The sequence below is a fragment of the Chelonia mydas genome, chromosome 15, assembly GCF_015237465.2.
Source record: "Chelonia mydas isolate rCheMyd1 chromosome 15, rCheMyd1.pri.v2, whole genome shotgun sequence".
NCBI lineage: Eukaryota > Metazoa > Chordata > Testudines > Cheloniidae > Chelonia > Chelonia mydas.
This window is the reverse complement of record NC_057856.1, coordinates 32,252,944-32,280,065: the sequence shown is the minus strand read 5'-3', so window position 1 is coordinate 32,280,065 and position 27,122 is coordinate 32,252,944. Positions and strand designations below refer to the sequence as shown.

Here is a 27,122-nt window from a genome sequence, read left to right as displayed (position 1 = left end):
ACCAGAAAATACCACACTGAAATCCACAGGGTTTAACCCCAAAACAGCAGCACACATGGAAGTTTAATGAGACTCTGGTGTTCCCATAGGTACCAATAACCAGCTTTGGGGAGCAGTGAATGCTGTGAGTGATGTGATCTGTAGGTAAAACTCTGGGATGGTTATAATACTATCCTCTCACATCTGTGTAACACCTTTCCTCCTAAAGGACCCTCCTAGTTTCCTTAGGGGCAGTGTCTATGTTGTAATGGCAACACTAGTCAACTGATGATGATAATCCCAGCTGCATCAGGCTGGAAAGGGAGGAGGGTTCTATTTACCATCTAAGTGGTAAGTCTGCACATGAAACACTATAACCTGGTAGTCAGCAGCAGACCCAAGAGGCTGGAAACCGTAACTCAGCAATTCTGTGGGGACAGATACGGCCACCTGGCTTACGGGAAATCATCCCTTCAGGATAGGCTGGAAAATGGGCAGATTCCTCCTCCCAGTCAAACATGTAGCCTAGTTTTCCATGGCCCCCATCTGCCCAAGATGCTGCTATAGGCTGCCTGACTTCTCATTTTACAGCTATACATGAATTAGTGGAGCCTCTAGTTCCAAAGGGCCCTGACCACCTCCTGTCTGAGGCTGATTGCCATATTGTCTGTCACCCAGCCCACCCCTTGACCTGAGATGCCTTTCTGCTCCTGACACTGCAGAAAGAGGAAAGGGTTAATGATAAACTTCCTGCAGAATAAGCTAATGCAGTCTTTTGTCCTGGAGGTGGAGAAATCACTGCAGCGAATCCAGAATGGGCAGCACAATTCCATGTACACCTCTCAGCAGAGCGTGGAGAATAAAGTTGGTGGCATTCCAGGCTGGCAGGCACTACTCACTGCTGTGGGGTTTCGACTTGACCCTCCCGCTAGTGGTCTTCCAGCTGCAGTGTTCTTCCCGACTTCAGACCCCGGTGAACGGCTACAGCAATGCAGCACCACCATCCAGTCCCTCCTAGGTAAGGAGCAAGCCACAGGGGGCTCTGGCATCGTCCGTGTTAGCAGGCTCTTGTCTACTTGCTGCCTCTTGGATGGGAGGAGTGGGAAATCTTGCTGTTCAGCTGTTGTTCTGTGCTTTTACAGGGACTAAGTAAAATCATGGAATGGGACTTGAGTAAGACCAGTTGCTCCCAGCATAGCCTAGAGCAGGCTTTGCAGTGAGAACATGGCTGCTTCAGCCACAGATCCCGTTCATTTCCCTCTGGTCCCAATACCCGAGGAGCCAGGATGTTATTCTTCCCCTGTCCCTGCTCCCAGACGGGAGTTCGCTCATCAGGTGCAAAGCTTGTAAAATCCTTACTGTTTGTAGAAACCACAGCCCCTTTCAGGAGCCCTAGTTAGTATGGGAAGCTGGGTCCAGGTGTTGGTTTGGGATGGTTTCTCTCAGGCAGTTCAGAGGCAGCTTTGGACAAACTTTATGGTTTCTGATTTTTTTCAGGTTTGCCTAACCCAGCACTTCAGGCACTTTGCAAACTTATTACTGCTTCAGAGACTGGAGAACAGCTTATCAATCGGGTGAGTAGGGTGGTGACACTACAGCACCATGCCTCAAATCCTTCCTAGGGCAAAGGAGTCCCAGAGCCACGAATTGCTTTGTAACTAGCAGAGCAAAACAGACAGAGTGGCTTTTGTGCCCAAAGTTCAAGAACTGTCTCTCTTGTCTGCTCGAGTGAGTGAATGCCTTGGCACGTGGGGGGCGGGCACACTGGTGGACTTAGCTCAGTGACAGAACTGAGAGCATGTGACATGCACACCAGTCGAGCTGTACAGTACAGCTGAGGAAGGTGGGATCCTAGCACTGAGGGATGGAAAACTTGATTAGGTCCCAGTCAGCCCATCACCCTACGAGCTTGTACTGGGCTGTTCCCTTCAGGATATTCCCTAATGCTTCATCCAGTGCAGTTCCCTTGGACAGTGCCTCTCAGACCTGTGCTGTTATGTGTGGGCAGCTCGCAGCTCTGCCAAACAGGTTTCCAGCCTCTGTAAGATCCGCTGTTGTGTGGGAATGCACTGCTGCCTATCGCTCCATGGCCTCCATTACCCCAGCATTCCTGACTCTTCCACCCTGTCCGTCCTGACGCAGCTCTGATCATCGTGCCCCCGCATGGCTGGCATGCTTCAGCATGTTCCTCATCTCCTGAGTGCTCTTCAGACCAGGCCAGTTGTCTGCCCCAGCAAGTGGGCGCACAATGAATTGTGAACAGGCATGTAGCTCACCATCCCTGTGTCTTGCACAGATATTTTCCTGACCACCAGTATCAGGTTTTCTGGAGAAATACATCAGTGGGCAGCTGGGACCTGTGCCCTCTCTGTTAGGCATTCCCACTTCAGCTAAGAGGGCTTCCTTTGGATCGTCAGGCCAAGAGTCCCTGTTCAGGAATCACGCTGCCAGTGCTGCGTCTGTGCAGACAACCATTAGGAGGGGAGCCCAGAGTAAATGGAACAGGTGGTTTAAAGGACAACAATCCAACATTCTCTATAAAAATCTCCACATGACTGTTTCCTGCTTGTGCTCTTGCTGCAGACAATTAAATCACCCAGAAAAAGCAGACTTCAGATGGCTGCATGCAGCTAACAAAAGATTTACTCACCATTTCCCCAGCCGCCTGCTGCAGTAAATATCAGAAGAGATGTTGCATTGTTTCTGCAGATGTTCTTGTGCAGGCCAAACCCCAGACAGATTTCTCTTTGCACAGGAATAGTGCTGGGTTGTTCAGCCCAGCTCTCCCCTCTGCTGCAGTCCATTCCCCCCAGAAATTCTCTTGAGGTCCCTTCCAGTCCTACAGGTCTATGAAAACCACAGGGGCACGATTGACAGGCACAGCCCATTGACACTATTTCCTTCCCAGCTCCAGCTTGTGCCTCTGTAGTATGGATGGAGCAGGACTTGTTCTCCTGAATGCTTCTATCATCCCTTTCCCTTAGGGACACCTGGCATTGCCCAGGAAAATACAGCAGACACTGCACCCGGGTACACGGGTTGATGGAAGCCAGGCTCCTTGAAATGCAAAGCCCAGAACCATACTGTCCCCCACAATCTGAGAGGAAGGCAGCCAGTTTGTAATGCTACTTCCCCAGCCTCCCTGTCAGGCTCAGGAACTGAGTCAGGAATGTTGGGTCCCATCTCTTGCTATCTTGCTTCAGCCACATCCCAAAGTTACCACCCTCTGGTACCAGGGCTAAGATCATGGCATTTTCACTATGACCTTGTGGTGCTGAGACCTCTGTCTTAGCTGCCCAATCTGTGAATAGCGATAGTGATCCTCCCTCCATGGGGGCTGTGAGAGTAAACTATGTAAGTACTGTAAAAGCAGCAAATAGTCCTGTGGCACCTTGTAGACTAACAGACGTATTGGAGCATAAGCTTTCATGGGTGAATACGCACTTCGTCAGATGCATGTAGCGGACATTTCCAGAGGCAGGTATAAATATGCAAGCAAGAATCAGGCTAGGGATACCAAGGTTAGTTCAATCAGGGAGGATGAGGCCCTCTTCTAGCAGCTGAGGTGTGAACACCAAGGGAGGAGAAACTGCTTTTGTAGTTGGCTAGCCATTCACAGTCTTTGTGAATGGCTAGCCAACTACATTCTGAGCATTCATTAAGGAAACAATGGTTTCTACTTTGCACAGGCCAGTATGACCTGGCCTGCAAAATTGCTACAGAGTGACTGCTCCATCCAGTTTCCTACGTGTACAGAGATCAGGCGCCTCGGGAGAAGCTGCTTTGCGTGTGAGTTGCGCTGCTCCTCAGTCAGGTTGTTTAGTTCTAAAAGAGCAGCTCCAGCATTTGACACAGCGCAAACAGTCCCCACTGCAGCATCCGTTCGCTCTGCGCACCCCGCGGGGCTAAAAGTTACACACACTGAAAAGACCCTTTGGCTTGGGAGGTAGGTGGTGCTGCACAGTTCTAGGGTGCGTTGCGGGGGAGGCTTCTCAAGGTGGATTTCAAGGCTGCTGTAATGCGCGCTGCCTTCATCCCTGACTTGTGTTCACTGCAGTGTCTGAGTAGGAGAAAGTGTTCCTGGGAACAGTGAAGCACTGAGCCTGCGCCCTTCTCTCTAGGCTGCTTGTGTGTATATGTTATGGAAGAGATAAGGACCGTAACCCTTGTTTGCATGTGCAGTGGGACTGCTATGGAGTAAAGATTGCATCAAATTCCAGTAAACAGCCCCTGAAAGGAAACTAGAGGAAGGTTGTTTATGTTCCACCTCCTGTCAAAAGATGGATGATTCTGGGGCTCATCTCCTCATTGGCAGGGTTGTAGCTGCCTGTGAAGTGCCAGCTCTGGTTTTAACAGCTTAGGGACTTCCAGATTCCAGCTGCCTGTTCCTGGTTGTTTGGTCTCTTCACTCCCAGCCCTCATTGTCCCTTCTCCTCCTGCTCTGTGCTGTGCATCTTGCAGGAGGGGGCTGGCTTGTGATGATCTACTTTGGCCCTACAGGGCTTCATGCCATGCTCACTTCATAATGCAGAATAACCCATGTTCTTTCTTTCTTTCCTTCTCTCGCTTCTTATCTGCTACCCGAAGGCTGTTAAAAATATGGTGGGAATGGTGAGTACAACAAACATCAAGGAACATTACTCCTCTGCAGAGGCAAGCCCTGGGCTCTGGAAAACTCTTCAGCCCCATTTCCCTGAGTTACAGTTTAATAGTCACCAAATTTTTAGGCCTGGGGTTTGCTTAATTACTTCTAATGGGGAGAAAGGACATTGTGGTGTTGGGCCTGTACCGCAGGCGTAGTGTAGATGAGGCTGGGAGTGGGGTTTTGTCCTTCCCCCTCCTCCCCACCCAGGCCTTCCCCTTTGTGCGTGAATGCAGTTCCCTGTGGGTACAAGAAGGGGAACTGCTCCCCGGAGGTCCTGGAAACATGAGGGAAATCTTGGGCTGTTTCACATGACTGACTTTGTCTTGTTTAGTGCAGCTGGGGTGTTCCTGGGTTTGGCCTAACACCCGATCAAATGGCCCAGTTACAGAATGGCCTTTAAGTGTCCATGAGCAGCCGCTAAGCACCCTCCTCCTTTTCTTTCTTCCTGCAGTTTTCGTACTGTGCTTCCCTCCTGCCCTTTCTCTGAAAACAGCCGCACTCTAAGGGCTTGGCTACACTTGCAGATATAGAGCGCTTTGGGTTAAACCACCCTTCATACAGTGCAGTAGGGAAAGCCCTGCAATCTGTGCACACTGACAGCTGAAAGCGCACTGGTGTGGCCACATTTGCAACTGCATTGGGACTGGTGCATTATGGGCAGCTATCCCAGCGTTCAAGTGGCTGCAACATGCTTTTCAAATGGGGAGTGTGTTGTGTGTATGTGGGGGGGCGAGAGAGTGGGTTTTTGGGGTGCTGATAGTGTGTCAGCACACTGTCTTGTAAGTACAGACCCTCCTCCCTCCCCCAGCTCTCTCTCACTCACTCAAAGCAAACATTAGCTGTGGGGCCACTTCTGCATTCCTGTTTTTTGTTCACAACAAAGAGAGGCCACTTCAGTTAATGGGATTATGGGACATTTCGGGAGGGCAATCAGCGCTGTAACGTAACTCCTTGTTCACACTGACACTGTAGCGTCTCACCCAATACGCAGCAAACCTTATCCCTCTGGGGGAGGTGGAGTACGAGCAGCGCTCTAGCCAGGGAGTCAGAGCACTCTACGTGCCTTGCCAGTGTGGACGGGGAGTGAGTTAGAGCGCTCTGGGTGGCTTTATTGCGGTATAACATGCAAGTGTAGCCAAGGCCTACCTCACCTCACAAGGGTTCACGTGTCCCTGCTGGAGTCTTCCCAGCACTAGTGCAGAATGTCTGGCCAGTTGTAGGGCCGCTCCCTCTGTGCAGAGTGTGATCCCACTCAGGCAGCACCTTGACTCCTGTACTAGTCAGCGTACTAGTGACTATCCAGGACAAAGGCAGATTAGGTGTGGGAATGTCAGCCAGGAGGTGAATGGGTTGGTATGGAAGGGCTGATGTTTGTTCTGTCATCCTCAGCTACATCAGGTCTTGGTTCAACTCCAAGCAGGAGAGAAGGAGCAGGATTTCTCCTCTGCACCGATCCAGGTTTCCATCAGTGTCCAGCTCTGGAGGCTTCCTGGCTGCCACGAGTTTCTGGCAGCCTTAGGTAAGAGCATGTTTCCTTATTTTATTGCTGCTGTCTGGTGTGGCCATCCAACACCTTACACTTCACAAGCAACTTCACTGCTTACATCATTTGGTATGTAGGACATGATGGCCCAGCTGCTCATTACCTGGCCGAGTGAATCCTTCTCTGGTCACTGTGAGCAGAGATTGCTCTCCCTGTGTGATTGCCACATGGAGAACTTTGTGTGTATGTGTTACTCCTGGGGGAATTCTGCACCAAAAAATTAAAAATTCTGCTAATTTTATTTGTCAAAATAACACTACATAATCCATAGATTCAAAGATAGATTAATAGATTATGATCATTATGATCATCTCGTCTGACCTCCTGCACAATGCAGGCCACAGAATCTCAACCACCCACTCCTGCGATAAATCTCTCACCTATGTCTGAGCTACTGAAGTCCTCAAATCATGGTTTAAAGACTTCAAGGAGCAGAGAATCCTCCAGCAAGTGACCTGTGCCCCATGCTACAGAGGAAGGTGAAAAACCCACAGGGCCTCTGCCAATCTGCCATGGAGGAATATTCCTTCCCAACTCCAAATATGGCGATCAGCTGAACCCTGAGCATATGGGCAAGATTCACCAGCCAGATACCCAGGAAAGAATTCTCTGTCGTAACTCAGATCCCACCCCATCTAACATCCTATCACAAGCTATTGGGCCTATTTACCATGAATATTTAAAGATCAGTTAATTGCCAAAATCATAGCATGACATCATGCCAGTTTCAATTATTTTGGTAATTTATTTCAAAATACCTGTCAGCAATATTTCTGTAACAATACAGACACACACAAATTCCTCCAGGAGTAGAGAGTTAAAGAAACCCGTATGACAACCCAGTTCCTGTTTCTCTGCCCGCTTCTTCCCCCCCAGAGCCCAGCCGAGGGCCAGATACCCACAATCGCTCCCCCCCAGAGCCCACCTGTGTGGGCCTCCCTCAGCAAATACACCCGAACCCCTTCCTCCCCAGAGCCCAGGGATCCAGAGGGAGAAACAGCCTGATATCCAGTTCCAGGTTTGCATGGAGTTTCCTGCATGCCACGCTCTCCTTCCCTCAGGGTATGCTAACCCTCTAGCTCCCTCCCCCTCTCCCCGGCAATGTCTTCTATGCGTGAGCTGGGCTCTGCCAAGTCCCGTGGCCCCTAGTGGTGGCTAGCAGCACTGCAGCCCATTTCTGTGGGGGAAGGGAAATTCTGCGTGCACGTTAATTTCTGCAAAATTCAGCATTGCGCAGTGGCACAAAATTCCCCCAGGACTTCTGCACCCTAACACCACCTCAGTCAGCAGGACCTAGGTTATATTGACTTCAAGTGGCAACTTCCGTTTGATTTGAGAGTAGCCCAGTTTTGCCTTGGCCCCATTTCCTGGCAAGGGTATGTAAGTAGGTAATTAATGAGAGGGTACAACTGCTTAGAAGGAAATGGAGTGGAAAGAAGACAAAGATAAGTCATTGCCTTCCTATCTGCCCTCCACCCTCATCCTTCCATGCGTCAGCATCTCATGCCTTCTCCAGACTGCCCCGAACCCTCCCTGCACTGAATTCCAAGGCCATTGCCCTCTCCATAGACCCACCGCTGCTACGATCCCCTTAAGAAATCAGACAGCTGGAGGGGGCACATGGGGCATAATTAGCACTGACTCTATTTATAAATATTAGGAAAACATTTGCTAGCGTGTATATCTATAAAATAGAACATATTTGGTTATTTTTCTTTCCTCCATCCGGCCCAGGTAAGCTCCTCAGGGCAAGGACTGTGCCTTCCTATGTGTTTGTACAGCGCCCAGCACAATAAGGCCCCTATCGTTATGGGACACGTGGGCACTTACTGGAATAGACATATTAAATACTAACCAGGCAGCACATTGGCACAGAGGAGACAGCCCTGAGCAAGGCCACTGCAAGGTCCTCGTGTCTGTTTGCTCTATGGGGATTATATGCAGCATCTGATGAAGTGAGCTGTAGCTCACAAAAACTTATGCTCAAATAAATTTGTTAGTCTCTAAGGTGCCACAAGTACTCCTTTTCTTTTTGCGAATACAGACTAACACGGCTGCTACTCTGAAACTTGTCATTATGCAGCATCAGTAACTTACTAGGACCAGTTCAAGGTACAGAATCTTTGGGTGAGAAATGGTTTTCTGCTCTATGTTCTCCTACAGGTTTTGACCTTTGTGAAGTTGGGCAGGAGGAGGTGATACTGAAAACTGGGAAACAAGCTAATAGGAGGACCATGCACTTTGCTCTCCAGTCCCTGCTGGCACTTTTTGGTAAGGCTACCTGCAGTGACATTATTTGATCTTGTTCCATCTGATGGCTGGAGGATGATGGTATCTATTGAGGTGGAGTATTACCATCTTCTGCACAAAGAAAAGTGTCACACACAGTTGCTTATCTAGTGAACCAGGGTGTGTGGCACTTCCCAAGCCTGTGCGTTGTCTGCCAGAGAGCTCCCTGTGTGTTTAGACAGGCCTGAAGCTGGGGCAGCTAGCTCTCCACCACTGCTCTGACTATAGGACTCACTGCAAACATTGAGAAGTGGAGATTTAAGGAGGAGAGGGAGTTTATTTGGCAAATACTATGGGTGGGGTGTCTTAGGCCCATGGGGGTGCACTGAATTAGGCACAACATGGGGGAAGGGGACACTTAATGGACAAGGATTGGGCAGAGGATAGAGGGTGTGGATGAGCAAAAGGAAATCTGGAGAGATTTCTGTCTCTCCAAGGAAAATTTGGGAGATAGGTTGGTCACTTCCATCTCTAACTTCTATGATTCGTATAGTCACTAGTTCCCCTGGAGCTAAATCTCTTTTAGAGTAAAACAGAATGGCATTCAGTTCTCTACAAACAGAGAGCGGCTATCAGTCAAGCGAATATGGATCGTGTCCCTTAAACAGTTCAGGGGCATCACCCAGTTTCTACTACTCTGTAGTATGAATTAGTGCTGGGACAGCACTGAAGTCCTCTATTTATATAAAACAGAGACCATAGGGGCAGTATGGACTGCCACCTGTCAGCATGCCTCAGTTACACTCTGGAGAGATCAGATTGATGAGAGGGGAGTTTAGGTTCCATCAACTGGCCTTTCACTCAGCTGAGTCTGCCAACAGGGGTGCAAACTGTAGTAGTATCTTTTTGTGCTGTGGATGCTCGTAGACTGGGATCAAGCTCCACCAAATACCAGCTCATTCCTGACCTGAGCTGGCTTTGACTTGGTGTCCCATCAGTGCAAGGTGTGATATTTCTTAACAGTCCCGTGTCCTGTCGCTCTCACACTATTGCCTTGTGTGCCTACAATGGCTGCAAGCTGGATTTGTTCTCATTCCCTTATGGTACCATATAGGACTGGGGCAGCTAGAGTAAGGTGACTGCACCAGCAGCATGTTTAGGTATTTGTCCTAAATGAGCCTGCCATAGCCATGGCCCTATGACCACAGCTGTAGAGTGCTCAGCAATGCAGAAATACTCTTCTAACCCTATGATTCTATTAGTCAGCACTTTCCTTCCAAGCATCTCAAAATGCTTTTCAAATGTTAATGGATTAGACCTCACAGCACTCCTGCAAGAAAGGGGAAACACTAGCCTCATTTCACAGACAGGGACATCAAGGCACGGAGCTTTTGTCTTGCCCTTGGTCACACAACCAGTCGATGCCAGAGTTAGGAATAGAACTCAGGTCGGTTGGCAGTTGGAGTCTTATATAAAGAGGTGATTTGGAGGGCTAAAATATCAACTCAACCAAGTTCTTTTCTGGCAGAAGCACTGAGTTTCTGCATGCTCCTTTCCTGGGATGCACACATTATGTTTCTCACATAATTAGTAGTTGTGTAGTGGAAGCAGCACTGGAGTTGTTAAACAAATGAGACTAGATCGTAGCAGTGAGATTGGGTGCATATACTGTGCCATTTGCTTTCATTGTAATAAGTGCTGTTGTTTTCATTTATTTAGATTCTACAGAGTTGCCCAAACGTCTTAGCCTGGACAGTTCCTCATCACTGGAATCACTGGCTTCTGCTCAGTCCATTTCCAACCCAATGCCTTTGGGCTATCAGAACCCTCCATTCTCTCCTACTTGTCCAGACAGTATTGCATCAGACGCCATTTCTGTGTACAGCCTGAGCTCTATCGCTTCTTCAATGAGTTTTGTTTCCAAGCCAGAGAGCACATCAGAAAGTGCAGGGCACAGAGGGCGACAGGACTATGAAAGGCCTAAGAATGTCTGTCCGCAAAGGTCCTCTGTGCCACGGAGCCAGCTGTCTCCACAGACCAATGCTGCAGCCAGCAAAGACAATGAGGAGTATGAAGGATTTTCTATAATCAGCAATGAGCCTATGGCAACTTATCAAGAAAATATAAAATCAAGATTTTCCCCTGATCACAAACAATCCAAAGCTGGTCAGTCTAGCGGGATTAAAGTTTCTGTCAGTTCCAAAGGGAGCATAAGTACCCCAAATTCCCCTGTTAAAATGACTCTTATTCCCAGTCCAAACTCACCTTTCCAAAAAGTTGGAAAACTTGCTAGTTCTGATACTGGAGAATCTGACCAATCTAGCACTGAAACTGACAGCACTGTCAAATCCCAAGAGGAGAACAATCCAAAGCTTGATCCACAAGAGTTGGCCCAGAAAATTCTGGAGGAGACGCAAAGTCACCTTATTGCTGTTGAACGTCTTCAAAGAAGCGGCAGTCAGATGAGCAAGAAGAACTCGGAAGATGGAGCAGCAGCTGGTGCTTCTGTATTCAGAGCCTCAGAGACCAGTGCGTTCAGTAGGCCACTGAGCTCCAGTCAGAGGAGTCATCCTTCACCAGTTACAATTAAACCAAAGCCTCCAACAAGGAGCTCATCCCTTCAGAAGGTGAGTTCCGGATATAACAGCCCCACAACATCGGAGATGTCCAACAAAGACGGCACAGGCCCATACAGTGGGCAGCCTTCTCCAAGTTCTGACTCTCATGGCTCGTTAACTGAACAGTCTCACTTTAAACTCAAGTACCCTAGCTCTCCTTACAGCGCTCATATTTCTAAATCTCCCAGAAATATCTCCCCAAGCTCAGGACATCAGTCTCCCGTGGGCAGCACCCCCTCTCCTGCTCTCTCTTACTCCTCAGCTGGTTCTGCTCGCTCCAGCCCCGCCGATGCCCCAGATATAGACAAATTAAAAATGGCTGCCATCGATGAAAAGGTGCAGGCCATCCACAACCTGAAAATGTTTTGGCAGAGTACTCCCCAACATTCCACAGGCCCCATGAAAATTTTCCGAGGAGCTCCTGGAACAATGACTGCTAAGAGAGATGTTCTCAGCTTGCTGAACTTATCTCCACGGCACAGCAAAGCCGAAAGTGCAGACAAGCTGGAACTTAAGGAGTTATCTATTCAGCAACACCTTGCTTCTCCACAAAAGAATCCTCCAAATGGACACAGGCGCCCTGAAACTACCAATGCAGTGACTTCATCCCATTCTCCACCTTCCAATAGCATTCCAGGAACGGTACGCCCCTTGAGGCTGCCATCTGGAAATGGTTATAAATTTTTGTCACCAGGGAGATTTTTCCCTTCCTCCAAATGTTGAAATGTCTTTTGTACCAGTTGATTCAACTTGCAATCACGTAAAGGTTCTCAGTATTTGCTTCTACCCACTTGCCTTGATCAATACAAAACCACAGAATATTACCCGAGAAGCCATGGTCACATCCACGATTAGGAGTGCTGAGTAATGAGACAAATTAGCCTGGCACAGTGCATTACAGTATATGACAAGGGCCTTATGCAAATAGGTTTCAGTTCCTCTTGTCAGTACTTTGGCCAGACGCACCTGATGACCGTTTTGTGTAGCGTTCACAGCTAATTCTGTGCAAAATGTTAGCCTTTAAACCACTTACATGTATTTCTTATCCTGAAAGGATGTTTACAGTTGGATTTTTATACAGAATTTATACATATCCAGGGATTGGGGAAGGAGGCGAGACGAGGCAAATCTTCCATTTTATGCCACAAGGATAATGCACACAACGTTCTGTCCAGAGAAGAAGTACAAGCCATTGCTTTTATGCTTCCAGGGGCTGCGCGGGGGAGTAGATGATGATGTAACTTGGTGAAATTGCTGTTAGCCAAATGCAAGCATATGTGAGAAAATGCTAGCAATGTACAACTCCTTGGCAACATTGTATTGGTGATTACAACACATCGTTCTGGTGCTGTGCTGGTGACATGCCGATAAGGTAGAAATGGATGTTCCATTCTTAATTCCTCTTTCAGTTAATTTTTTCTGAAGAAATACCTTTTAGGCTGAAATTTCCATTGAGTGATCTGACCCCAAAAGAACATTTTGGTAAGTAATGAACAAAATCCCATATCTGAGTAGTGGGAGAGTGACAGATACAAGTTCTGGTTTTACAAAGTGATACCTTTGTTGCACATAATTTTACAGGGGTAGGTTTTTCATATTGGCAGGTAGCTGGTCAGCATTAAACTTTTCTGTTTAATTCTGAAAACGAAAGGGAGATGCACAGTGAATGTGAGAGAGGGTTACGCAGTATGCAGGTCCTCAGCATGCAGAAATCAGACATTGACATGTGATCTAGTGATCACATGTTCAGGGAGCTCTCTCCATTACTGCTAGATCTTCCCAAGCGTCTTCCCAATCTCTTTCCCTGTTATCTTGCTTTCAGGGCCAATATATGCAAATTAAATAGGTCTGTGTCATTGTGCAAGCAGACCGCACATGGGATGGAAAGTGCAAACTGACTGCACATTAAAATCTATGCATCTGGGCCTGTTAACCCCTTCTCCCTGGGCCAAGTGGGAAAGCCAGGAGCACTCCTGCAGCTAGGAGGGGAGGACAGGCTGGGCAACAGCCAACACAGAGTGAGGCAGAGCTAAGGCAGCTGGGAATCAGGCTGGGGACACTTGTTGTTTTTAAAGAAGGCCATTAAATACAAACCACAGAGTTAATGTAACAAAGACAGAATTTACGTGCACTGAAGTCAGGACATACACAACAACATAAACTCAGCCACACTGCACATCTAGCTCGAAGCAAAGTATTACACAGGTAATGTGCTGTGAGTTTTTGAGCAAGGAACAAAGTGAAGGCACCTGGCTTCTGCTCTAGACTCTTCCCCAATTCACTGTGAGACTTTGGACTAGTCACTTCACCCCTCTGTGCCTGAGCGCCCCCATCTGTCAAATGGGGGTAGTAATACTTACCTACCTACCTCACAGGGGTGTTGTGAGGCTTAATTAATTAGGCCTCGATTTTTAGTTAGACTTCAACTCAGCTCCTGGTATTGTGCTCTGTAGTAGAGGCCTATCTACATGAATTATGGGTGCAATCAACTGGCTCAGCTTCTAGCTGGGCACAGCTGTAGATGCATAAAATTGTGTCACCCAGACCCTGTTTGAAGCTCTAGGTCTTAACGTTTGTGTCACTCTTTGAAATCCTGGATGAAAGGTGCTACAGCAGTACAAAGCATTAAATTCTCATGGCTATAATATAAAATACTGGCCCTGATTAGCATTTAAAAACCCTATGGTTTGGAGAGAAATGTTTGCCTTATCACAACTGCAAGAAACTAAATGCAAGCACCACAGATACCAGATGTCAGGGCATGTGCATGTAGACAGTTAACAGAGAGAGGGATGATCATGAAACTTTCAGTGCAAAAGACCAGGAAGAGCTTAATGCTCCACTTACACATATTAGAAAATGTGGCAAAACAGTAAGCTAAATCTAGTACACGTCTTACTAGATGAAAATTATTTGGCTATTGCATTACAGCTTCCTATGTGGGTGAAATAATATATTTTATTGGCCCAACTTCTGTTGGTGAGAGAGAGAAGCTTTGAGCTCCACAGAGCTCTTCCTCAAATCTGGGAAAGGTATGAAAGCCAGGTCTATACTACAGACTTATATTGGTATAACTACATCACTTGGGTGTGAAATATCCACACATCCTGAGAGACATAGTTATACCCAAATATCCTGAGAGACATAGTTATACCAACCTAACCTCTCGCCCCCTTGTAGACAGTACTATGTCAACGGGACAGCTTCTCCCATTGACAGAACTACCACCTCTCAGGAAGGTGGATTAGCTCTGCTGACACTTCTCCTGTCGGCACAGGAGTATCTTCACTTAAGCACTACAGCAGCACAGTTGCAGTATTTTAAGTGCAGACCTAAAAGTATGACAGCTAAATACAAGATAGACTAGATAGTTTAGTATAAGCAATTAGCACATATTTTAAGGGACTGTTCATGGTGAAGTGGCCCATTAACAACCCTGCTGCTGTAGCACAAAAAGGGGGGTTAGTGGGTTATAGATGGTTGTAATAAGCCATGAATCCAGTGTCTCTGATCAGTCCAGGATTTTTAGTGTCTAGCAAAGTTATGAATTTAAGCTTCCAAGCTTGTCTTTTGAAAGTGTTGTGCAGGTTTCCTTTGAAGATGAGGACTGATAGGTCAGATATACAGCGATCCCTTTGAAAAGTGTTCATCCACAGGTGACAGGGTTTTTTTGTCCTTTATCGTCTTCCTGTGTGAGTTCATTGAGGAGCATAGTGATTGTCTGGTTTCACCCACGTAGTTGTTGTAATTGTTGTTAAGGCATTTAGTACACTAGATGAGGTAATTCAAAAAGACACGCCTGTGAACTTAAATTCATGACCTTCCTAGACACTGAAAATACTGGCCTTAAATAGACACTAGATTTGTGGTTTATTATAACTATCTGTAACCAGGCTACATCTACACTACAAATTACTTGGATATAATTTACGTCGCTCAGGAGTATGTCCTATGTCTACAGGGGTGTTAACAGGTCGCTTCAACTTTGAATGGTCCCTTATAATATGTGCCAACTACTTATGCGAAACTATCTGTTCCATCTTGCTGTGACACTCTTTGGGCTTGTCTTCATGTACAGCAGTGCAGCTGTGCCGGCATGAAGACAAGCCCTTAGGCTACGTCAACACTGTCAGCACAGTTGTGGTGCTAAAGCCTTGCCGCTGTAAGGCACGCAGTGTACCCACTCTGTGTGGGCAGGAGAGAGCTCTCCTGCCATTGAGGGGCGGTAGCATTGTCGGCGAGAGAGCATGTCCCACAGACAAAGTGCTGTCCACACCAGCGCTTTTCGTTGGTAAAACTTTTATTGGTCAGGTATGTTTTTTTTCTCCACCCGAGCTACAAAATTTTACAGACTAAAGTGCAGTGTAGACATAGCCTTAGTACTTTTCCCAGACCTGAAGAACTCTGTGTAGCTTGAAAGCTTCTCTCTCACACCAACCGAAGTTGGTCCAATAAACAATATGACCTCACCCACCTTGTTTTTCTAATATCCTGGGACCGACATGGCTACAACACCACTGCCTTCAGCTTCCTATGTGACAGTTTGGCCCAAGGGGTTATCCTTTCTTAATTAGCCCAGAAGCATGAGAATAAGGGGAAGAAATACGTCAGTACAACAGCTAAGAAATGTAAATGACGACGAAGATGTTGATGATGCAAATTAATTTAGCCACATTTGTTCAGGCCACTGAGAGACCCCATAGGTTCCACTCCAGTTCTACTCAACTTTACCATTTCGGTACAACATCTTAGAAACATCAAGATTGGAGGTGGGCAGGTTTTCATTTACATAACAGTACATACTCCCTGCTGTGCTGCATGATATGCCAGAAATCCCCCCTATATATGTTCCATACATGGTGCTATAATCATACAGAACTGATACAGTTCAAACGCTGTTATTTTGGTACAGCCTATTGTCACACCTCCAGAGGGCTTCATACTAGCAACTGAACTTTCAGAAAATCTGGATCAGTAAAAATGTATTAAAGAGGAAAGTGATTAGGGTGCAGAGAAGAGGGGAGTTCAGTATTTGGGGAACTGGTGGTGTATAAATATGGATGATTTGGGGACTGCATTTCTATGGACACATGGCACTTCTACTGGTTTTACTGAGAACTGTGAACTTCACACATTTCCTGCCTGCTCCTGGGCTGGAGACACCTCACAAACCCTCAAACCTCACTTCCCCGCCCCATAGATGAGAAATGATCAGATTTGCCATTTATGTGGTAAAATTCAGGAAGTGAAAATAACGCATTGTTCTCCTTTTGATATTAGAATCCCTTCTGTGGAAGTTACATGCGTTTGTCGTCGTATTTGTGCATGGTACAAGTGATAACACTGCTTAATAAGAGCAATAAGAACTAGGTATTATCCACTTTCACGATAAATCTCCCACATGCAAAAAATATCCCCAAGGCAACAGAATATATTTTTGTTTAGTTTTGCCCAGTGTTTTACTGTGTGAAATACTAATTATGAATATTTTGTTGACTGTCTTTAGCTAAATGGAAAGAGCCAAAAGTCAAATTTTGTCCTTATTTCATTAGGTGGCCTGAACGAGCCAGGTGCTGAGTCTCCTTTTTACCAGACCCTTATTTAAACAAGAAAACAAAAAGGTTCATATTGAAAAACTGTTGAGGTAAAGGTAGCGAAGGGGACACTCCAACCACGATCCTACCCCTCAGCGACAGTTCCCTTCAGCTGGTACCACTTTTTCACTAAACATCTGTTTTAGGTTGTAGGGTAGGTACCAAGCTTGCAGAAAATCTGCATGCCCATTTAAGAAGCACTGATCACTTGAGGCTGGGTGACAATGAATTTGAGCGATTTCAGTAAATATGGGAATATTGCAATGCATCTATTCTGCCATGTTGTCCAGAAAGGCTGTATGTGTGTATTGTGAACTGGGCTCTTATGTTGCAGAAATCTTGCAAAAGAACTTTGAAGATGGTAACTCAAGGAGGACTAGTCAGCTAAGACCCTTCTCCCATGCAGCAGCTCTTTAGCACTCACTCTCCTTGTATGCAGTATTAGCCATGTTTGGCCTATATGGACTTTTTTGTAAATTAAAACTCTGTTTCCAGACAGCATTAAACATTTTATATTACAAAATTTACCATGTAAAAAGAATTTCATATTTTTATTGAAATTGCTAGGGCATTTGGCCTTCTTTCTTTGTGATTTCAGTGTCTATTAAAGCATGAGTTCTCTCAGTACTTCAGTGTTGTGTCCTAGGATCACATTTCTAATGGATTGTTTAGTCCTCTGACTTCCCTACTCCAGACATCTGGCCATGGACGACTGCTAACTACCTTCATCCTCAGCCTCCAAATAAGACATTTGTCATGCAATAATTTACATGCTGTGGCTACGGAACATCAGCGGCCAGTTCCAACACTATGGCAACTGCAAATGTCTTCTAGTGTGGCAATGGGAGGGTTAGTGAGAGCTCCCTTTGCTTCCCGTTGTAGAAGACAGTACTCCAATCAGAAAGAGAAGTAATGGTATAGACGCCTACTCTTCCACCAGCATGGGATGGTAGAGCCAACATTTGCTCAATTTCCTTGTTTCTGCCAGCAGCAATGAGAAGTGGAGGGGTGATATATCCCCCAGAATCTTTGTCTGCTGGAGCTGTGGTAGGGGGCAGAGTTAAACAAGCTTGTTTGGTTTAAGCTAGTCTTTCACAGTGATGTATGTAAGGTCAGTTACTGCTTAGATGCTGTGACAACATGGGCAGCAGACAATAACTAGAATTTGCCTTTTTATTGTATGTAAGGTGTGTCTGTGGGGCTTATCGGGCAGCTATCTGTGCGATCTCTAGTTGTACAAACAGAACAGAACATCTATGGGGCCTATTGCTCAGCTATCTGTGATCTCTAGTTGCACAAGCATAACACACTGTAAGAGGCTTATCCCAAATATCTGAAACACCAGGGTTCCTCACCCCCAGGGTCTCCAATTAGCAACTTAACCCGTGGTAGCATTGCTTGGACAGGCTGCTTGGTTACCACTGAACTCCTCACCTGGTGGAAGGAGCTTTCCCAGGAGCGAGTTCTGTATATTTGGAGTGCCAAGTACTGCAGCCTTCAGATGGGAGTTTTGTAGCTCTGCTCCTGATTGCACTCCTGCCCTGTCAGCCAAGCACCATATTTCCATGGTGATGAGCAGAGTGGTGTTAATGGGATCGGTCCCATTGTTTCCTATTGGCTTGCCTCATTCTTGTTCCTAAGGTGGTGGCACCTCCTCACAGATGCATAAAGAATACTGTGTCTATTCCATTCAGAGATGTATTTTTACAGTGCCAACCATTGCAAGATCTCATTGCACCACTGGACAAACATCAGGGATTTGGCTAAAAGTTTAATATCTAAATTGGTCCAACTACATTTCATGGGACAAAAGCAGATGATTAGGGACACTGGCATTTAGACAAAAGCGAGTGCAGCCTTTCTCAGAATGAGACATACAGTACATTCACCTGATGTACTCTGTGCATCTGAACCACACCCCTCAGTGTAGCCTATTTGCTGAAACATACAACTTTAGTCTTTTGACATAACGGGGAAAATGGCTACATTTAGAAAATGTTACATTATTTACAGTCAATTATATGACCATTTTTGATGTTATATTCGTAATAAACCCATCCTTTGTCTTGGAAGCCAATCATCAAGAAAGAATACACACAGGAGCAGAATCAGTGAAGGCAGGAAATCAGAATTCTTCCTTTTAGTGGAATATTGATCTCTCTACAGTCTTGTAAAGCCCCCAGATTCCACGCTGATAATCACGTTCAAAAGGCATAAAAATAATATACCTTTTAAGTGGATGGTGAGCCAGGCTATGAGCCCAATGTAGTGTCTGAACTTTAAATGTGAATTTCCTGTCTTTTAAATGCTCAGCTATTTTCAAACACTAATTTTGAGGTTGTTATAAAAGTAATTTTAGATTAACAGTTTTGTGTATGAAAAGTCCTGAATTTCAGAGATACCTGATAGTCTGTAGCAACTCCCAGTTGGGAGAAACATTATTAATTTTGGAAATGCTTGTTCCTTCATTGCAAGCGAGAAGAATTTAATTTATCCTCCCTTTGTGTCTGGGTTCGCAAAGGCTAATGTGTTTCGCTCCTATTCTCTGACCTGATTCTTTTGCACTGCTTACGTGGGACAAGGGAGCTGGAATCTGGCCAGTTGAGAATTCCCCAGTGCTCTCAGCTGATGCAGAGCTGGCTCCTGGGTGAACCATCCTGGCCATTGCCCCCTTGTGTTCTACTCCATTCGGCCAATTTTCAGCTGGGCTATGGTCCCCTAGGGGATAGATGCAACTGTCATAGATTAGAGCAGCCACTAAGCTGACACAGACCTGTCCACAGAATCAAGGAGCCATAATCTGCTCCCAGATGGCACTCACAGCAGTTCTTAGTGTAGGTGAAAATCTAGCCTAATATACCTATTAGCAAATCTTTTTGCAAGGCTCACAAAATGAAAAAACTTTCCATTTGTTTTACCATTAATAACCATATGCACAGGCTTGTAATCATTTTGTAAATCTGCAGTAGGATATTTCTACTAACTTCTCAGTTTGCAGATGAAATGTGTTTCCATCTCTTGGAAGGTACAGATTCTGCTGCAAATAGCCAGGAGCCATTGAGGTGCTAATACCTTTAAAAATGTTAGATTCACAATCAAGAATGGCAAGCCCAACCAATGTTATTTTCATTGAGAAACTGAAATCCCTAGGAAGTCAGCAGCTCTATAAGAAACTACAGCAGATAAGGTACTGAGTCTGCATCTGAGTTGTGGAGCCTCCAGGATGCGGCCACTCAAGACAATACTATTGTGTGTGGTATAATCTGGATATAAACAAAGAGAATGAGGGTTTCAGAGAAAGCATAGACTGTAGCTAGCTGGGTAAACAAAAGACAAATGTTGTCCATATGCGGGGAGAGTTGCAACAGCGGACGGCAGTCCGTCTATATTTTGAAAACCACATAAAGGAATATACTAAAAGCTTGAGAGCTTAGTGCGGCCCTTGCTGGGCACTTTATCATTCTCTTACCTTCCAGACAAAGTCAGTGGGATGTATATCCCCAACCATGTCCAAGAGACTCAGATGGGAGGATCTTCTTTGTGGCTGTGAAATCTGAAATCTCCTGCTAATATGTTTCCTTTAAAGCCTGTTCTACCATGGGCCTCTCTAGATCAGGAAAATGAGATATGTTTAGCACACTTGTTTATTAACATGTTTTTAAATACACATCACACCTTGTAGGCAAAGGCAGTGGTGTTTAAAAATGTGTTAGCTAATTACAGTCAGTGCACCATCTTCAGTGCTGCTGTAGCTGGTTCTAGGTTACCGCAGGGGACCGACAGTGCGAGAGGAAAGAGACCTTCGGGTGCCCTTTACCACACACTCTTTTCTATCTGAAAGGGCTGGTTAATGGGTGATGTTAGCATTAAAGGAAGCTACTGCACTTTCTAGTGCCTGGGTGAGTGCAGAGATTGGAGCTTGGCAGGATTATATGAGGAGAAATGGGCCTAAGGATTCTGATTTGGGCAATTAACATTCCAAGTAAGGCTGTCAATTAATCGCAGTTAATTCATGCGATTAACTAAAAAAAAATTAATCACGATTAAAAAATTAATCGCAATGAATCGCACTTATAAAAATTGAATACCAACTGAAATTTATTCAGTATTTTTGGATGTTTTTCTACATTTTCAATATTGATTTCAGTTACAACACAGAATACAAAGTGCACAGTGCTCACTTTATATTTTTTTTGTTACAAATAATATGCACTGTAAAAATAATAAACAAAAGAAATAGTATTTTTCAGTTCACCTCATACAAGTATTGAAGTGCAATCTCTTTATCATGAAAGTGTAACTTACAAATGCATATTTTTTTTGGTTACATAACTGCTCTCAAAAACAAAACTATACAACTTTAGAGCCTACAAGTCCACTCAGTCCTACTTCTTATTCTGCCAATCGCTAAGACAAACAAGTTTGTTTACATTGACAGGCGATACTGCTGCTTGCTTCTTATTTACGATGTCAACTGAAAGTGAGAACGGGGGTTCGCGTGACACTTTTGTAGCCGGCATTGCAAGGTATTTATGTGCCAGATATGCTAAACATTCGTATGCCCCTTCATGCTTCGGCCATCTTGCCAGAGGACATGCTTCCATGTAGATGGTGCTTGTTAAAAAAAAAAAAATGCGCCCATTAAATTTGTGACTGACCTCCTTGGGGGGAGAATTGTATGTCTTCTGCTCTGTTTTACCTGCATTCTGCATACATTTCATGTTCTAGTAGTCTTGGATGATGACTCAGCACATGTTCATTTTAAGAACACTTTCACTGCAGATTTGACAAAACGCAAAAAAGGTACCAATGTGAAATTTCTAAAAATAGCTACAGCACTCGACCCAAGGTTTAAGAATCTGAAGTGCCCTCAAAAATCTGAGAGGGATGAGATGTGGAACATGCTTTTAGAAGTCTTAAAAGAGCAACACTCAGATGCGGAAACTACAGAACCCAAACCACCAAAAAAGAAAATCAACCTTCTGCTGGTGGCATCTGACTCAGATGATGAAAATGAACATGTGTCAGTCTGCACTGCTTTGGATTGTTATCAAGCAAAACCTGTCATCAGCATGGAAGCATGTCCTCTGGAATGGTGGTTGAAGCATGAAGGGACATGTGAATCTTTAGTGCATCTGGCACGTAAATATCTTGCAACACCAGTTCTCACTTTCAGGTGACATTGTAAACAAGAAGCAGGCAGCATTATCTCCTGCAAATTGTAACCAACCTTGTTTGTTTGAGTGACTGGCAGACCAAGAAGTAGGACTGAGTGGACTTGTAGACTCTAAAGTTTTACATTGTTTTATTTTTGAATGCAGTTTTTTTACATAATTCTACATTTGAAAGTTCAACTTTCATGATAGAGATTGCACTACAGTACTTGTATGAGGTGAATTGAAAAATACTATTTTTTTGTTTTTTACAGTGCAAATATTTGTAATAAAAAATATAAAGTGAGGACTGTACACTTTGTATTCTGTGTTGTAATTGAAATCAATATATTTGAAAATGTAGTAAACATCCAAAAATATTTAAAATAAATGGGGTTCTAATGTTAACAGTGCGATTACTCGTGACTGATTTTTTTAATCGCTTGACAGCCCTAGTTCCAAGTTACTGCCAGGGTAAAGGCCCCACCAGGTGTTGCCTTAACCAGGGCCAGCGAAGTGGAGCAGAGGCAATACTCCGGGCTCTGAATCAGTCTCTCTGCACTTCCTAGTCCATATTCCAGGCTGCAGGTAATTTATAGGAAGGATCTGTCAGCTGATACTATGCAAAGTGAGTTCAGAGTAAACACCCCCCACACACACAGCGCTGTTTTCTGGATGGTGTTAATCAAGTTCGAATTTGACAATTTTTGGGAATTCTTTTCTAACCACAAGGGAATCATTTGCAAACTAGAAATTTTCTCTCTATACCCAATTATTTACTAATTAGTCCAGGTTGGGCCCGAGTGTTTATAAATAAAACAGGAATGTGACTGAAAGCAGTTTCATGCATTGCTCCCCACAAGCTCTCTTACAGACCTACTGCATGCTTAACGCAGTACAGAATTTCAGGGGCTGTATTCATAAGCTGCCCCTTCCCACCCCCAGCACAGGAAACAGGAATCCAGCAGCTGTCAACTAAGAGTAATGAAATGTTACTGAATGACAAATGACTAGCAAGTAAAAGCTAGAGTTAATTGTTCCTAAGGCCACCCCCTGCCAGCAAAGAAACCAGGGTGAGTGTTGGTTGGTTCATTGAGAATACCAAGAAGTGAGACCAGAGCTAGCTGGCAAAGCTAATTTAGAGGATTAAGGTGGATGTGCCTGCAGTAACTCAGAACCATTCTGCCAGTGCCATGGCCACGGACTGCGGATCAAACACAAGGACTAATCTTTGCATGATGCAAATCAGCCCAACAAAGTGAAAGGATCTGCAGTATCCAGAGAAGTCAGGCACTGACCATTATCCCATAAACAGGGCGCTACCAAATTCACAGACATGAAAAACACATCACGGACCATGAAGTCTGGTCTTTTGTGTGCTTATACAGATTTCATGGGGGAGACCAGCATTTCTCAAATTGGGGGTCCTGACCCAAAAGGGAGTTGAGGGAGGGTCGCGGTATTGCCAGCCTTACTTCTGCACTGTCTTTAGGGCTAGGTGGCCAGAGAGTGGGGGCTGTTGGCTGGGCACCCAGCTCTGAAGGCAGCGCCCCACCAGCAGCAGTGCAGAAATAAGGGTGGCAACGCCCTACTGTGCCACTCTTACTTCTGTGCTCCCGTCTTCAGAGCTGGTCAGCCAGACAGTGGCGGCTGCTGACTGAGGTCCCAACTCTGCAGGCAGCAGCGCAGAAGCAAGGGTGGCAAAACCATACCATGCCATCCCTTCTGGCAGTGGTTCTGCCTTCAGAGCTGGGCTCCTGACCAGCAGCCGCCGCTCTCCAGCTGCCCAGCTCTGAAGGCAGCGCTGCCTCCAGCAGCAGCACAGAAGTAAGGGTAGTGGTACCCCAACCCTCTCTACAATAACCTTGAAACCCCTCCCTCCCCACACAACTCCTTTTTCGATCAGGACCCCTACAATTACAACACCATGAAATTTCAGATTTAAATAGCTGAAATAATGAAATTTACTATTTTTAAAACCCTATGACTGTGAAATTGACCAAAATGGACCATGAATTTGGTAGGGTCCTACCCATAAATGAAAAAACATCATTAAAAATTGCATGCTGTCCTGCTTCATACCTAGAGCTTCAAGGCTGGCCCTGTAAAACTGGCTCACTGCCCTTCTCCAGTAGCAGAGTAGCACTACACCATAAAATCGTTTTAACTTTATCATTCCGTGAACTGTTTTGTAAGCAAGAGAAAGCCCCTTCCTTGAGTCATCTCCCTTCCTTGCTGCTGCCAGCTTTCACAATACTTGGTGTTTTTCTCCAAGGCCCAACTACCATAGTCCTGTGATTGTGTGAGAATCTCAGCTTTTACTTTAAGTTTCTAGCCCTTGTGGCTGTGGAGAAAAAGCTAGGAAATATGCCTAGCGTGTAACCGACCAGCTCAGAAACCAAAGAAAAAGAACCCTAATGTATTATTTTAAAAAGTCACAATGGGGGGGTGACTCATAATTTTCAGTGCTTGGGACTGGAAATGCTGCTCCCCCACATGGTTCTGAATGTCACTGTGCAGCTACCAGGGCATCACAACGCATAGCTTGCGGATTACAGCACCAGGGAGCAAGTCGAACAAAACACCCACGTATGCAACTCAGCAAGTGTCTCCTGTGCAGTTCAGTCTACATTCTGTGGTGAAGGGAATGCTGAATCTCAGTGATAAAATAAAAACAACAAGGAGTCCGGTGGCACCTTAAAGACAAACAGATTTATTTGGGCATAAGCTTTCGAGGACTAAAACCCAATTCATCAGATACATGGAGTGAAAATTACAGATGCAGGCGTTATTATACTGACACATGACGAGAAGGGCGTTACCTCACAAGTGGAGAACCTCAAAAGTGGACTCTTTCTGCCCCACCACCCCCATGAACATGATACAGTTCTGTGGTGATCTTGAAGCCTACTTTGTCGTCTCCGACTCAAGGAATATTTTCAACACACCACTGAACAGTGCACTGACCCACAGGAACCCTCCTACCAACACTACAAGAAGAGGAATTCTGCATGGACTCCTCCTGACAGTCGAAATGACAGACTGGACTTCTACAGAGAATGCTTCCGCAGACGTGTACAGGCTGAAATTGTGAACAAACAGCATCACTTGCCCCATAACCTCAGCCATATAGAACACAATGACATCCACAGCCTCAGAAACAACTCTGACATTATAACCAAAGGGGCTGACAAAGGAGGTGCTGTAGTCATAATGAACAGGTCCGATTATGAACAGGAGGCTGCCAGGCAACTCTCCAACACCACATTCTACAGGCCACTATCCTCTGACCCCACTGAGGCGTACCAAAAGAAACTACACCATCTGCTCAATAAACTCCCTGCGATAGCATGGGAACAAATCTATGCAGACACACCCCCAGAGCCCCGACCAGGGGTATTCTATCTGCTATCCAAGATCCATAAACCTGGAAACCCTGGACACCCCATCATCTCAGGCATCGGCACTCTTACAGCAGGACTACCTGGAACTCTCTCCTCAGACCCTACGCTACCAGCACTCCTAGCCACCTTCGAGACACCACCGACTTCCTAAGGAAACTACAATGCATTGGTGATCTTCCTGAAAACGCCTTCCTGGCCACCATGGATGTAGAAGCTCTTTACACCAATATTCCACATGAGGATGGACTACAAGCTGTCAGGAACAATAACCCTGATGAGGCCACAGCACACCTGGTGGCTGAGCTTTGTGACTTTGTCCTCACCCACAACCATTTCAGATTTGGAGACAACTTATACTTTCAAGTCAGTGGCACTGCTATGGGTACCCGCATGGCCCCACAGTATGCCAATATTTTTATGGCTGACTTAGAACAATGCTTCCTCAGCTCTCGTCCCCTAGCGCCCCTCCTCTACTTGCGCTACACTGATGACATCTTCATCATATGGACCCACAGGAAGGAGGCCCTTGAAGAATTCCACCTGGATTTCAACAACTTCCACCTCACCAGCCTGGACCAGTCCACACGAGATCCACTTCCTGGACACTACAGTACAAGTAAATGATGGTTACATAAACACCACCCTATTCCAGAAACCTACTGACCACTATAGCTACCTACATGCCTCCAGCTTCCATCCAGGACACACCACACGATCCATTGTCTACAGCCAAGCCCTAAGATACAACCGAATTTGCTCCAATCCCTCAGACAGAGACAAACACCTACAAGATCTTTATCAAGCATTCTTAAAACTACAATATCCACCTGGGGAAGTGAGGAAACAGATTGACAGAGCGAGACGAGTACCCAGAAATCATCTACTACAGGACAGGCCCAACAAGGAAAATAACAGAACACCACAGGCCATCTCTTACAGCCCCCAGCTAAAACCTCTCCAACACATCATCAATGATCTAGAACCTATCCTGAAAAACGATCCCTCACTCTCACAGACCTTGGGAGGCAGGTCAGTCCCCGCTTACAGACAGCCCCCCAACCTGAAGCAAATACTCACCAGCAACTATACACCACGCCACAGAATCACTAATCCAGGAACCAATCCCTGTAGCAAACCTCGTTGCCTACTCTGTCCCCATATCTACTCTAGCGACACCATCAGAGGACCCAACCACATCAGCCACACCATCAGAGGCTCATTCCCCTGCACGTCTACTAATGTTATATATGCCATCATGTGCCAGCAATGCCCCTCTGCCGTGTACATTGGCCAAACCGGACAGTCCCTACGTAAAAGAATAAATGGACACAAATCGGACATCAGGAATGGTAACATACAAAAGCCAGTAGGAGAACACTTCAATCTTCCTGGACGTTCGATAACAGATTTAAAAGTAGCTATGCTTGAACAAAAAAACTTCAGAAACAGACTTCAAAGAGAAACAGCAGAACTAAAATTCATTTGCAAATATAACACCATTAATTTGGGACTGGGAGTGGCTGGCTCATTACAAAAGCAGCTTTGCCTCTCCTGGAATTGACACCTCCTCATCTATTATTGGGAGTGGACCACATCCACCCTGATCGAATTGACCCTGTCATCACTGGTTCTCCACTTGTGAGGTAACTCCCTTCTCTTCATGTGTCAGTATAATAATGCTTGCATCTGTAATTTTCACTCCATGGATCCGATGAAGTGGGTTCTAGCCCATGAAAGCTTATGCCCAAATAAATCTGTTAGTCTTTAAGGTGCCACCGGACTCCTTGTTGTGTTTGTGGATACAGACTAACATGGCTACCCCCTGATACAGTGATAAAATAGCAACTAGTAGCAAGTCTCAATAGGAGGTGGCCCTACCAGGCCAGCACTGCTATACTGAATTCTGTATATAACTCTTCTCCTTTCTTCTCATGCTCCTAGAGAACCTCATCTGTCG

General features: G+C 45.6%; 1 protein-coding gene and 1 long non-coding RNA gene across 8 annotated transcripts in view; one reads left to right on the top strand and one right to left on the bottom strand.

The window, feature by feature from the left end:
• Window positions 1–17,235, top strand: part of TTC28 (tetratricopeptide repeat domain 28) — a 496,060-nt gene extending 478,825 nt beyond the window's left edge. For 2 of the 3 annotated variants that reach the window (XM_037878986.2, XM_037878987.2), the window contains 6 exons: window positions 766–997; window positions 1,477–1,553; window positions 4,567–4,590; window positions 6,014–6,143; window positions 8,331–8,438; window positions 10,116–17,235. In XM_037878986.2, the coding sequence (XP_037734914.1) occupies window positions 766–997; window positions 1,477–1,553; window positions 4,567–4,590; window positions 6,014–6,143; window positions 8,331–8,438; window positions 10,116–11,737 (2,193 nt within the window). In that variant the 3' untranslated portion in view covers window positions 11,738–17,235. The remainder of the gene's footprint in view (window positions 1–765; window positions 998–1,476; window positions 1,554–4,566; window positions 4,591–6,013; window positions 6,144–8,330; window positions 8,439–10,115) is intronic. The other variant, XM_043529451.1, reaches the window with a different exon arrangement.
• Window positions 1–27,122, bottom strand: part of LOC119563792 — an 87,204-nt gene that overhangs the window by 43,987 nt on the left and 16,095 nt on the right. For all 5 annotated transcript variants that reach the window (XR_005222404.2, XR_005222403.1, XR_005222400.1 and 2 more), the window contains exon 4: window positions 20,078–20,215. This is a non-coding gene — a long non-coding RNA (uncharacterized LOC119563792). The remainder of the gene's footprint in view (window positions 1–20,077; window positions 20,216–27,122) is intronic.